The 13,648-nt window shown below is 31.9% G+C and overlaps 1 protein-coding gene across 1 annotated transcript in view; it reads left to right on the top strand.

The window, feature by feature from the left end:
• LOC116427981 (uncharacterized) overlaps window positions 1–12,337 on the top strand; it is a 33,466-nt gene extending 21,129 nt beyond the window's left edge. Inside the window, exons 4-7 of the mRNA XM_031978984.2 lie at window positions 5,757–5,815; window positions 6,015–6,352; window positions 6,993–7,301; window positions 7,926–12,337. Of these exons, the coding sequence (XP_031834844.1) occupies window positions 5,757–5,815; window positions 6,015–6,352; window positions 6,993–7,301; window positions 7,926–7,934 (715 nt within the window). The 3' untranslated portion in view covers window positions 7,935–12,337. The remainder of the gene's footprint in view (window positions 1–5,756; window positions 5,816–6,014; window positions 6,353–6,992; window positions 7,302–7,925) is intronic.
• Window positions 12,338–13,648: the final 1,311 nt, after the last annotated feature.

The following is a 13,648-nucleotide window of genomic DNA, read 5'->3' as shown; positions in this document are numbered from 1 at the left end:
ACCGTCGCATTAGTATTATTACGCGCAGCACTATAAATTCGCGTAATTCAATTCTGGCTGTTCCAGTTTCAGTTCTACGGAAAACCGTAACGTTGTGTAATTTTCACCATCTCTCTGAATAAATTACATGTACCCGCCAGCGGTACACGCATCGACATTCGAACGGTTTGTTATTATTACCACGCGCGGTATATATCGAGAGCTAGATTAACATTCTGAATAAAACTCAACGGAAAAACGCTGCACGTCACGTGATCGTTTAATTTTATTTACGAGTGAACTACAGCGCAACGTTTTTTCTTCTACCTTTTTTCCTGTTTCATCGGGGCTTATTAATTATAACGATAAAAGCACAACCGTATTAAATATAATCTACGAGGCATTTAAGAAGGAAGAGATTTCAGAGATTTATTGTTTTCGCGAAACATAGAGGGAAATGTTTATGCGATCTCCCTATTTTGATTGTCGAAAAACGATACGATGTTTGTGTCTTTTCTAATGGAATTACTAAATAGAGCGAGATCCAACTTTGTGGATTTATTTATCAATTTTTTGAGAGTACACGAACATTTTGTAAATTCAGTGAACTAAAGAATTCAAATTGGAGTTTTAATTCATCTAGAGCGCATGGAACATGAAATGGAGAATTTGTTTAAAAGTAGATATATTATCTTCGCTTTTTTATCATTATGTTATGTTTAATAGCTATTATACAATCCTTACAATTCACATTGTAGTCTAGAGAGGAGTAGATATTGATATCTCTGTAAAGAAGACGCATTGTAAACTTGAATTATTAGGATAAAACGTTAAAAGAAATTGGTGGAGTAATAAATAAAATTTCATTCTGCAAAAGATGATAAACAATTGCAGCTAAACTGATTTATTACCCAGTGAAGCATGAAAAAGGAGGCAAAACGTAACTGAAACGAACGAACAACGAATAATCATAAACAAATGAAAATTAATTTCTTTACGTGTGTTACCAAATTAACATCAGAAGATTTGTAAACGAATACAAAATGTGTACAGAAATCGTTCGTCAAATAATAAGGGTTGCAGTGGTAGGATAACACGAAGTAATTTCTATTGTTCTAAAATAAATAGGTTCAAAACTTTAGAGGCGATCCTTCTTTTGAATTAATGTGATAATATCAAACGAAGTTAACGTTGATTTATTAAATATCACAATATTATGATATATAAATTGATCTAATATGATCTCAACGATAAAGCATGGAGGAGGCTTCACGCTTGTAATGTTCTGGGGTTATGTGGCTGCCAATAATATTGATAATTCTGAATTTATTGAAATAACGATGAACAAGAAGAATTATCTAAATATTTTGTGATCCTAGAAAATTGAAAATTTTAGCATGACTACTTATTATTCTAAAGTATTCATGTATCGTATTATTTATATCACTGGTTTATTACAAACCGTAGGTCTATCTACTCAATGAGTCACTTTAACGTAAACTTATTTACATGATAAAATCGAAGCATACATTTATTTCTTCATTCTTATCGCCGCTCTGATCTAGTATCGCAACTCCACTGTGAACATACCCTTCGAGCACACCTTGACATATTCTCGTTCCAGTTGTTTTATCATCATAATATTCAAAAAAAGATCATAAAACAAGGAGTACATAGCCAGTAACCACGTTACTGTCCTCAATTTATCTATTCATTTAAAATATTACTAAAAAAAATAGGACTGTACTAAATGGAGACTCGAAAAGAAATTCTTCGATTTCAAATTCCAACTATTCTTAACAAGAACTAAGCAAAAAAAAATCGAATAGGGCAGTTCTGAAAACCCGATCAAGTGAAAGGAGACCCGAAATACGTGGCAAAGTTAACGAAAGATCGAACATCGAGAAAACTTGGTTAACACGCTGAACGCCGCACGATTCCAGAGAGCAAAATACACGAAATGGAAAAAATATGATATTAAATCATTCGATTGAATTGCATTGTTGTTAATGCATATTCATCAAGCTGAATGTCACCGCATTAAATAGTAGTATTTATAATGTAGAAATGTTCACAAATAATCATCGTCTTACCAGTGACTCCCACGGCATTCGACGTGTCAATAACAAAGGCAAATGGTATTGGAAATAATTATCAATGATTTAGTATTACAGTCGTCACATTACGCCTATGATCTAGCTACTCATGTTACTAAATATTTCTATTTAACATCAATCTTTTTATTGCAATCGTTCCTCAGCAATTTGGAAGCTCCGATCATCGGTGACCACGGTCAACGTGTTAAAGTTAGATAACACGTGAACAATTCTCGGCGACTATTTCAAAAGAACAAACACACGAAATTCCCTTGTCCTACTTTCATCCGGCAAAAGAGTTTCGTGTTATTCTTCGAAAACAATCGTCGCCGCGACATTTTCCCGCTCGTTACGTATTTGCCCTGAAGGGTGGATGCGGTCCGCCATGTTTCCTCCGATCGCCACGGTTCCCCGTGTTCGATCGGGATAAACGGGCCCCGGAGTGATGGGAGACGCGGACGGTTTCGTCAAAATTTTCTTGATTTACTGGAAGCAAAAGGGTGTATATTCTGTAGCACGCCAGGCGTAACCGGCGTCGGGAATTGGGTGCCGTTCACGAGCAGCGGCGGAGCAGCAGTAGCAACGGGGGATAACAGCAGCTAGAAACGAGCAGGAGGAGAGGTTGGAAACTGTGATGCCTGCAAAAACCACGGCAGACAGCGCCGATCGTTTTTGCTTGGCGTCAGCCGCGTTCCTACCACCGCGTTGTACTTCGTGGTGGTACATCGCTCCCTCTCTTCGTTCTCCCTTTCTCTGCCGTTCTCCTCGTCGCTCTCGCTCCCCCGGCCCTTGTCTTTCTCTCGTCCCGGTCGCCCTCCCCTCCCTTCGCCGTTCGTTCCCTCGCTGCGCTAGCCTTTCCTATATTCCATTCGCCTCGAAAGATCGCGCAAACGGATGGGATTACCTCCACCTTCTACAGTTTACGCATCCAGGAAAATAGATTACATTGTTGACTCGAAGGATACGACGATATCCTGCGCGACGCATTGATAACGAATACGCTGCGTCCCCCGAAGTCAAGGGCCCCGGGCTCTCTTGCTAAATTATATTGCACGGCCGATCCTTGGTCTTCGTTTAACCGAGCTCTTGCCGCTGGAGCTACCGAACAGTTGAATTGAGTTTCTTGAATGTCGCGTGGGAACCGGTAGATTTGTTGGCTTTTCGAATTGTTTATTGATTCGACGCTAGAGCTACCAAGCATTGAATTGGGTTTCTTGAATTTTCCTGTAGACCGGAAAAGTAGATTTATTGAGATTTTTAGTTACTGGCTAGAGTTACCAAACAATTGAATTGGATTTCTTGAATTTTCCTGCAGACCGGAAAAGTAGATTTATTGAGATTTTGAGTTAATGACTTAATGCCAGAGCTACCGAGCAGTCGGCTTGTTTTTCTTTAATGTTCGTGTAGAAACTGTAAAAGTAGATTGATTGAGATTTCGATTAATTTACATTTCAATTTACTTGTTACTGAATTAGTTTTAGTGATTGCTTAGAGAAACAACTTTATAATATCAGTAACTGTGGGAGAAACTAGAAATGAGTCATTTCGATTAATGTTAACGTTAATGAGTTTAGTCGTGCTGATGAAAGTTTTGGTATAGATTCTTTCACTATCTACAATTTAATGCTTGACGTGTTTTCATTCAGCTCTCGATCAGTTGTAGAAGAAAATGGTTTTCTTCGCTCGCGTTTCCGAAGTAATAAGGGTGAAGCGGTAAATGATACTATGTACTTTATTATTAGAACGTGATTAAAAATGAATATTACCTTTCCCGTTGAATAAAAGAAACGATCTGTCCATGTTAAATCCAGTGATAAGGGACGTTTCTCTGTACCATGTCATTTTCCTGTCTAATTATGTTATCTATTATATCTTTTGTAAATTTCAATACAGAAAGGTAATAAAATCATATGATACTTTCAGTGAATATTGTCCGAAATAAATTGATATTTCCTGTATTTTCAAATAACCTCTTTGAACATAAAGAACCGAAACATTATTCCAAATAACATATCTTTTGTTTGACCGAAATAGTTATTTTTAAGTGAGAAAAACGATGGTTGTCACTTTCCACTATACAATTCATATTTATAACTGTATAATCAATATTCTACAAATACGTTAACATAACTGAAAACTAAGGTATTTATTTACAAAAACAAATGGAATTTATTGAATGAAATTTAAACCTACATATATGACAAATCATTTCCAAAAACGTCGAATTTAAAAATTTATTGAGATAAATCGATTCTATTCTATTTCTCTATCATTCGTCATTTATACTTGTATTCTGCAGGTTTTTATGTTTTTCGTTTACCAATATAAAATTATTATAAAAAACACACTGTAATCGACAATAATTTAAATATTCGAACTTCCACTATGAAAGAGAACTTCTTTTAGATGTAAAACCTATCTAAAACCAGAGAATTGATATTATAAGATTAAAATTGAAATTACACAATTATCGTATACTTTTGTCAATTCAGTATCAAACTTAACCCTGACCAATATAAAATTATCATAAACAATACAGTATAATTGACGATAATTTAATCATTCGAACTTCCAATGTGAAAGAGAACTTCTTTTAGATTTAAAAGCTATCTAAAACCAGAGAATTGATATTACATAATTATCGTATATTTTTGTCGATTCAATACGACATTTTTAGCAACAAAATCATACAGGAATTCTAATCTTCCGCGTTTTCCACGCAAATATGGTTTCTCGCTGGTACTCGGTCCGAGAGTCGTCTTCGCAGTCCCTGACAACATTGACTAATGGTCACCGCGGGCCCGCCCCTCCCGAATTTTATACTTCTCTTTGCACATACATGAAGAAAGTAAAAGAAGAAGGAAAGTAGATGTTTAAAAAAACCCTGGGAAAGAGAAGGGGAAGGAAGAAGAAACTTAAAAGCATTTGGGAAGAAAAAGGGGAAGGGGCAAAGAAAGAACGATGAGACACGGAAGAACAATAGAACGGGAAGAATAAATATTACAAAAACATGAAGAATGCTAGGCGACAATGAAATTGAAGTTCGAATGCAGAAACGGAAGAACGTCTTCAATTTTTACAAACAATTGGGGAAACCTTATATTGCGTTGTGATGCGCACAAATTTATTTTGTTAATTGAATGTAATCTAAGTAAATAAAAAATTACTGATCCTTTAATTTTAAATGCGATATTAGATAAGAGAATTTTAGTTGCAAGTATTTTTTTAAAAAAGCAATAAATTATTTATCCTTGATATCCAGGAAATCACCTTGAGTATAATCATTTTCAACAGTTTCTGAACATCACATTGACTTCTATGTATGTTGTTATTAACAGTTACATATTCGAAGTGATGTAAATTGATACCAATAAATTTATACAACTGCTGAAAAATATTCGATTAACAATGAATATGGTTCTTCAGTGACGAAAATAGAAATGAATGCTAGACGTATGATCATAATTATGGTGCAAGTTAATTGCGAGTTTTCGCGCAAAGATAAATTGAAAAGTGTGAAATAAATTTTCTTCGTGTGCGGTTTACTTCTCGGAAAAATTAATTTTAATAATACTTTGAGAAACTATGCTATTGTCTGGCAAACATGAAACAGGAATGTTACGTGATGCATAATTAGAATATTTAATTCCACATTAATGATGAATGCTTTTTGAATTTCAGTAAACAAGCTGTATTCGACGGGAAGAAAGCCATTAGAGGGGGTATACCATTTGTTTTCCGTAAGTATGGGGCACAAAACGACACGAATAAATTAAATCTTATAGAAAGCACACAGCAAATACATCTATTTCAAAGTAATCGTTTCTGACTCTCGCAATTATCTTTTTATCAGAAAGAAAGCCTTCCGTTATCGCAATCCAGTAATTACGATTTCAGTGCGTGAAAATATTAATTGTATATTGTTTTCACTTGAATCAGCGCAATTCGGAGCATGGACGTTCGGGCCACCCCATGGATTCGCAAGGATCGTCCGTTGGAACGCGGAAAAGTTACCCGAACGATTACCCAGCGGTGACGTTGAGGCAATATTCTCTATAATGGATAGCGAATTCACCCGGTCAATGTGGAATTACCCCTTTAGGTTAACGTACAGACTAATTCTTCGGGAAAAGGAGCTGCACTTCAATATCGCCGTGTACAACCCCAGCAAAGATCACGCGTTTAGCTTTAATCTGCTGTTGCACACCTACTTTAAAGTACCGGACGTTAGGAGATGTCAGATCACCGGTCTTCATGGATGCACTTTTATCGACAAGGTATACAACCGACGCGAACGTTTTCTGTCGTACCATTGTTTCCCTAACACGTTCGCGATCAACGTTTGTACCGGTAGCAATCTTCACAGTTACAATGTTTCATCAACACATTGTTGACCTAATGCTTCGACATTAACCCGTTGCTCTGCAATATCGTGTCAGACTCGTGGTGAAGATTTCAAGTAGCATTGAACAAACAAATATTATTTAACCCTTAGCACTCCAGGTTGTTTTGTAATCTATCAGCAACTGCAACTAATTTTTATAGTATTCCTAGCGAAAATGAGAAATGCTGTAACATTTCCTCGATCTTTTATTTTCCTTCTGAGTAGAAAATTTAGATGTGTGGAAAATCTAATAATTTTAGGGTAGTTTCTTTAAGATTCATTAAAATATTTAATATTGCAACTGCTGCGATATTGGAGCCTACAGAGTTCAAAGGGTTAATTTATTTGAATAGAAATTACATATTATTCCTGTGTTATCGATGATTATACCGTGGAGCACACGTTGACATAGAAAAAGACTGGAATTTTCTCTTATTTTCGATAAATTATTAAGAACAAAGTAGTTAGGTCGATTACAGTTCACGAAGAAATCATAGGGCAAGGGATTAAGGATTATCTGTTTGCCTTTACAGACGAGGGATAACCAAATCTTTCAAGAAGGCCGTGACGTAGTAACGGTGTGCGAATGGACGGACAGAATTTACCAGAACACACAACCAGAACACATTATCACTAATGTTGTATCCGGTAGAAAAATGCGGGTACAAAAGTACAATTTTCCGGACACGGTTGTGTGGAATCCTTGGCAGGAAAAGGCCCGCGATATACCTGACTTCGGTGACGATGAATTTCCAAATATGATATGCGTAGAAAGCGGACACGTTAGTAGTCCAGTGTTATTATCACCTGGAACAGCTTTTGAGGCCAGTCAAATCTTACAGGTAAAACTGTAATGTAACTTTTTCAACTAGAATTATCTTGTTGGTCAGTTAACACGTTGACTGCCGCGAAAAACATCAGCGTATTATGTATCACTTATCCTTTCTACAGCAAAGATACAAAGCAAGAATTATTAATTCTTTGATATGAAAATTCTTATATTACCATATTATCTAGTTATTTACGTTACGGAAAGTTTGTATTCGAAATCAATTATCTTCTTGTAATTTGAAAGCTCCGGTCATCGGTAACCGCCGTGCCAGTCAAAGTATTAAAGAGATAAGTGCAATACTAATTGTACTATAATAATATCTAATACAATATCTTCAAAATTAAGTAGAACGTTATATTTGAATCCTTTGTACTTAATAAAATCAAAAATTTAATATTAAGTTTTGTGTAACCTAACGATATGAAGCATTGAAATAAAATGTTCTATCCCTTAATTTATGCAACATGTTTGTTTATGTTAGTCGCGAAAAATATCATTGATTTTATTAGAAAGTAATGAATATTTGTAATGAGAAATATTGTCGAATACAAAGGTTAATGTGCTGTATTGTTAAAATTCAAAAGAGTTATTATATTCCGAATGTATATGTAATTATTGTGTTTATACGTTTCAGGTAATGTGAGTAGAGGGAGGACCGACTTCGCACGTAACAACCGGAAATAATTCCAATCCATTACATCCGGTCTCCTCTGCACCAGATACCGTCTGGCGAACCGGTGCTGGATGGCTATACATGCCACCACCTCCACCGCCACCGCCACCGCCGCCAACGTCCTCGGCACATCAATCGCACCTTCATGCGCATTGTATCGCTCAGACTTGCACTATATGTTCTCTTAATCTTTAAATCCTTACGTCTAGAAAGTCGAATGAAACCAATACAGATTCACTATACTCTCGGTTATCGCGACAATAGTTTCTTCCGTTTTTGGTATCGAATATTTCAGTACTAAGAACTGCAAAACATTTGTTATTGTACAAAAAGATTAGACACTACGTAGGTATTCGTATTTTATACTGAATAAAAATGTATCGATCACTCTAGAATTTTTGGGATCATTGAAATTTTGTTGCCACAGGAGTTTAAACAATTTTATACTCTTCAATAGAATTGGATTCAGATCCAGTTTGTTCAGACAAATACACTCCAGAGAAATGTAAACTCACCGAGGTTGAAGAATATTATTTTCCATTATTATAAAACTTTAGTGACATCGGTATATTCTTGATTTCTTTCTGTTTCTTTTTATTTTAAACGGAAGATATTTTAATGCTTTCGTTATTGTTGTTGTTTATCATCAAATGAAACATGGAACAGTCCTTAGTTCAATCACAACATTTTTTTCCAACATTTTTAGTTTGTTTAATGAACCTGTCTTGAAAAGTACTCCACCTTTGAGTACACAGTATGCATTATTGTTCGGACAATAAGTTTAATAATTATAACTTGGAGAAAAGTATAATTCCTAGTTATATTTTAACATGTGAGAAAAAATAATTCTCAATTCCCTTGTTACAGTTCCTTTCATAATTCATCTTTCATAATATTCTTTAGAATAATATTTGGAAAACTTGTGCATAACGAGATTTTGTTGTAATTTTTTTAAAAACACAAGATTTTGAATGCATTTTGTATCTGCTACTACTTTTAATGTTGAAGTATATCAATTTTAGGTAATTCTCTTGTAATACAAATTATCAATACATTCATATATATTTTTGTTCAAAAATTGACTAAATATTTTCGCAATACCAGCACAAATAAAGCATTATGTATATTTTCGAATACATTCCATGAAGTATATAAGTTTCACAATCACAGATTTATTTTCCGAACATAAAATAATGATGTTATATCATTTCTTTTGTTTTTCAAAACAGAAGCAATTAGGCTGCATTATGCTTAACGAAATGTTTGTAATCTTACATTTCATTTTTTAATCATGAAACAATACATGCTACAAAATTTTAGAAACAAAACTAGATATACTTTGAAACATAAGTAGAGAATTTAATTACATTAAGCATTTACAATAATGGTGCAACTTACCGACAAAGCGATTCAGATATGGTGCTAATGTTACAGGTATAAAATGATAGATAGTTACAGTAATTAAGCTCAATCAGCATTCTTTATTATTGTTGTAGTGTTAGCAGCTGGAAAAAGAAACTTTTATCAGGATTTTAAGTACATTTTATCTTCTGTCTTACCTTGTGCAGAAGGACGAAAACATACAATTAACAATATATCATCGAAATAGATGTAAGCAAATATTTATACCGTACATTATTATAATACTAGTATAAAAAAATAATTTCATGTGTGTACGAAACATTTGTAAAAATATTATCTCGTCAACGTTTTATCTATTAATTAACTTTCTAGTGACGAGAAACGATTTTAAAAACATACTTACACTTTGCCATTCAGTCATTAACACTTGGATCATTGTTAAGCACTATATTATATAAGGGATAACTCGATAATTTAGTGCAAAACTTAAATGTATTTTTATTTCAGTGTGGAAGTAGGATATAATTTATAGGATACAACGATTCCAGTTACTGCAATAGCAATTTCTTTTAATATTTTTATAACCAGAAATATGTGCATTTTAATATGTTTACATTGAAATACCTTATATCGACTAACAAATGAATGCACAATTTAATATTTAAATTCGTAAAGTATTAAATAAGACAGTAATACATTCCCTAGAACAAATTTTAGATTAGATTTAGCTTTATAATTATTACAGATTAATTCCATACTTAAAAGGCTCAGTTCGCAATTGTAATTCTGATAGTTAAGTTCTGCAGTACATTATTGAGCTATTCCATACGGATACCATTGATATGCTGGAATTTTTAATCAAGGCTTCCAAGTGTAAGGAACGAAATATATGACCACCACTCGTTTAATAAAATACTAAACGAGAACTATCATTAATTTAATTGAGCTCTGAGTAATCACTAAATATGATTGTACTTTTTGTATCAGAATGATATATATTCCTTATCTATATATTTGTTACTTTTTGCAACAAGCATATACATATACAAGAATTAACTAGTAATTATCTGATTAGAATTACAGTTTTGAAACTGACTAAATTTTTTAAGTTAGTGGAAAAGAAAAATTCTGCCGCAGCATAAGTATATACATCTTAAAGAATCAAAATGCAATCAATATTTACTCTTGAAATGTTAGAGAAATTATAATAAACATGAACAAATATAAGAATCCAATGTGGTCATATTTGTGTAGTCAAATGACAGAACATTATACGTGTGATTTTTTAAATTTTACTAAATTATGAAAAATCAGTCTTTAAAAATGCATAAATTGTCACTGCCCCCTTCTTTAAACTACAAAGCACAGAGATGTTACTTTTTTCCAACGTCCAGATTTTATGTAAGAATAAATGCACATATCTCAATTTAGAGAAAAATTAGGCATGTTATAATTTGTCATCAGACCACGAAATCTTACCATTTGCTAATATTATTAATATTATTCTACTATAAATATTAATTAATATACTTTAAATCCATATTTTATTAATAAGACTTTTATTCAAAAAGAATGAGACTGACATAATAATTAGGTGATTTATCGTAAAAGAAATGTTGCTAAGGGATTCTTCTCTTTCAATGGCTTTCAAAACTTAGCAATTCATATTATTATCCTTTTGGAACTACAAGAAATATTCATAATTTTTCATTTTTTAATGATAACTTATTATATTTCATACAAAAATTTGACTTATTGAAATGTTTAAATACAAAATTATTCTTGCTTCCTGTACTTAACAGAGAAAATTTTATTTGTTTATTAAATTATTAAAAAGTTTTTGCAACATAAGAAAGTGACTGATACACAATTATTATGTCTTTTATAATAGAATTAAACTACTAGGTACCGGGAAAAGTTCATGCGAGTTCTTAAATCAAAATTTAAACATGGAGAACGTTTTTGTAAAATAATTTTACTTTATTTGATACCAATGGCATCATTCATTAAACTAGTGAAATATTAATTGAAATCGAACTTTAATTCACTGCTAACAAGAAAACTGCACGAACTTTTTCCTGTATCTAAATATTAAGATGCTTAAAAGTAATGGGATTTTTATCTAAATTTTATTCAATTTATCACGTTTATAAAAAAAACTGAATTCCATTTGTTGCATTTAGAGTGCCATTTATTTTGCATTAAAATAATTTACATTTGTTTATATACTAAATGCAAACTTATGCCATAATATTTTTCTTTAATGTACAAAGATCAAGAAAGCGCCATACATTAAATTTTTCAAATATGTACCTTTTTATTTTCAAAATTTAGTTGAAATGTTCATTATTTACAACAAAATTAAATATTTTTCTAACAAAATTTTTCTTAAATATTTTTTATAAGCAGATGCAATATTTGAGTCTAGTATTAGTCTTATTTTATACAGAAGTTATTTAACAGATTTCTTAGTGTACTGCATTTAAAACTTCGTTGTTTCATTTGAAATACATATTAATGTATGCAGTATATAAATTTTACATTGTGACAGAAACGAATGCTCAAATACAGTGTCGTTCCTTACATATTGAAAATTTAAAGATCTATAAGTAACCAAGAGGAATATTCCTCCTTCTAGACATGTTAAGAAGCTAAAGCAGAACCCAGAGAAAGCTGAAAGAAATAATGGGAATGCTTTAACAAATTAGGAATAAGTCAAATTGTTTTTAATCTCAAAGAGACTACTACATAAGGGTTTCGGTCTTTAGAGGCTAGACAGTATATTTGTCATATGACATGGCATGTTACTTTTTTTCCCATGTTAGCAATAAGATTTGGTCTTCCAACAAGTGATACATATGGGACTACAAAATCACATGTTTTGTATTGCCTTGACATTGATATTCCAGATATCTGTAATTTGTACTAATATTTCCAATTCTCGATTAAACAATATGTTAAAAATGTACTCTTTCTGGGAAAGTGCAATAAAATATGGGAAATAAATATAAAGCAAACCCTTTCTTTCAATAAAATAGTTCACGTTATTTTCATAAATTTTATACTGGTTATCCATAATTCTCATTTTAGCAGAATATAATCTGCTTGTTATATTCATATAAGAATGGAAATACAAAACGATTATATGTTATATAAATCATATTTTTAACCTGCAGAATAAGAGATTGATATTTTGAGATATTGAAAAAAAGAAATAATAATATTATTAAAATATATTACCATAAGGTAGTATTTAAAATTTTAGGAAAGTAATTCCTTAATTAATTTAAAATGAAAAACTTGCAAGAGATAGATATAAATACAAAGTGTACTTGTTTAAGATTTAATTTAAATATTTTACATACTTTACAACTATTTTTTATCTTCACTTTCTGGTAAAATAATTATTATGTACCTTTATAAATAACTATACAAGAATTTTATAGTAGGTAAACTAAACAGTGATAAAAATAATAAAATTGTAACAAGTGATCATAAAAGTAATGATAGATGCAAATATCAATTTGTTTATTTTTTTAACAAATAAACAGTTCAATATTTTATGCAAACTGAAATGTAGACGAAAATAACTATTCAAGTAAATTTGCAATATATTGTTCTTTTAAATGTCACTCATATGTCCCGATTTAAGAAAATGAAAGATGATTTAAAAAAAGAAGCAACTTTTTGTTAACATTTTTTAAATTTATACACTTCTATCTATTACATTTGAAGTATACCTGACCCTCGATTTATGCAGAAATACAGAAACCACACGGATTCGTTTTACGCGATTGAAAATCGTGTAAATAGAGTCTATTGGTACAAAAGAGAACAAGATATTGAAAAAAAAAGCTGGTATAAGTTTTAGAAATTCATATTTACTTCACATAGCCAAACAAAAAAAATAATAATAACGACATATCAGAAAACAAAAGTATATTTTCTTCGGTGTTATAAAATTAAGATCACGCATAAAAACTAACCGCGTATAAAAGTTCCGCACAAATCGAGGGTCAGGTGTACACAAAAATAATGCAAAGCGTTAAAGAAATCAATGTTAATCTTAAGAATTATCTACATTGAAGTAATTTAATATAACAATAACAAATTCAACAAATTCTTTTAAATGAAAAGTAACAATTCTGTTGCCTTAACTTCGTACTTATCTCATTGTAAGAGTAGGCACTCTGAGGAACAATCATTTTACTTTTATTACGATAATCTTACAATGGCAAACAGCAAACATTAAAAATCCATAATAAAGTAAAAGAATTAAAAAAGAAATATAACTCCTTAACTTTTCAATTATATAATATTTC

The sequence above is a fragment of the Nomia melanderi genome, chromosome 6, assembly GCF_051020985.1.
Source record: "Nomia melanderi isolate GNS246 chromosome 6, iyNomMela1, whole genome shotgun sequence".
Taxonomy (NCBI): Eukaryota; Metazoa; Arthropoda; class Insecta; order Hymenoptera; family Halictidae; genus Nomia; species Nomia melanderi.
The sequence above is the reverse complement of the archived record's forward strand: the minus strand, read 5'-3'. Positions and strand labels throughout refer to the sequence as shown.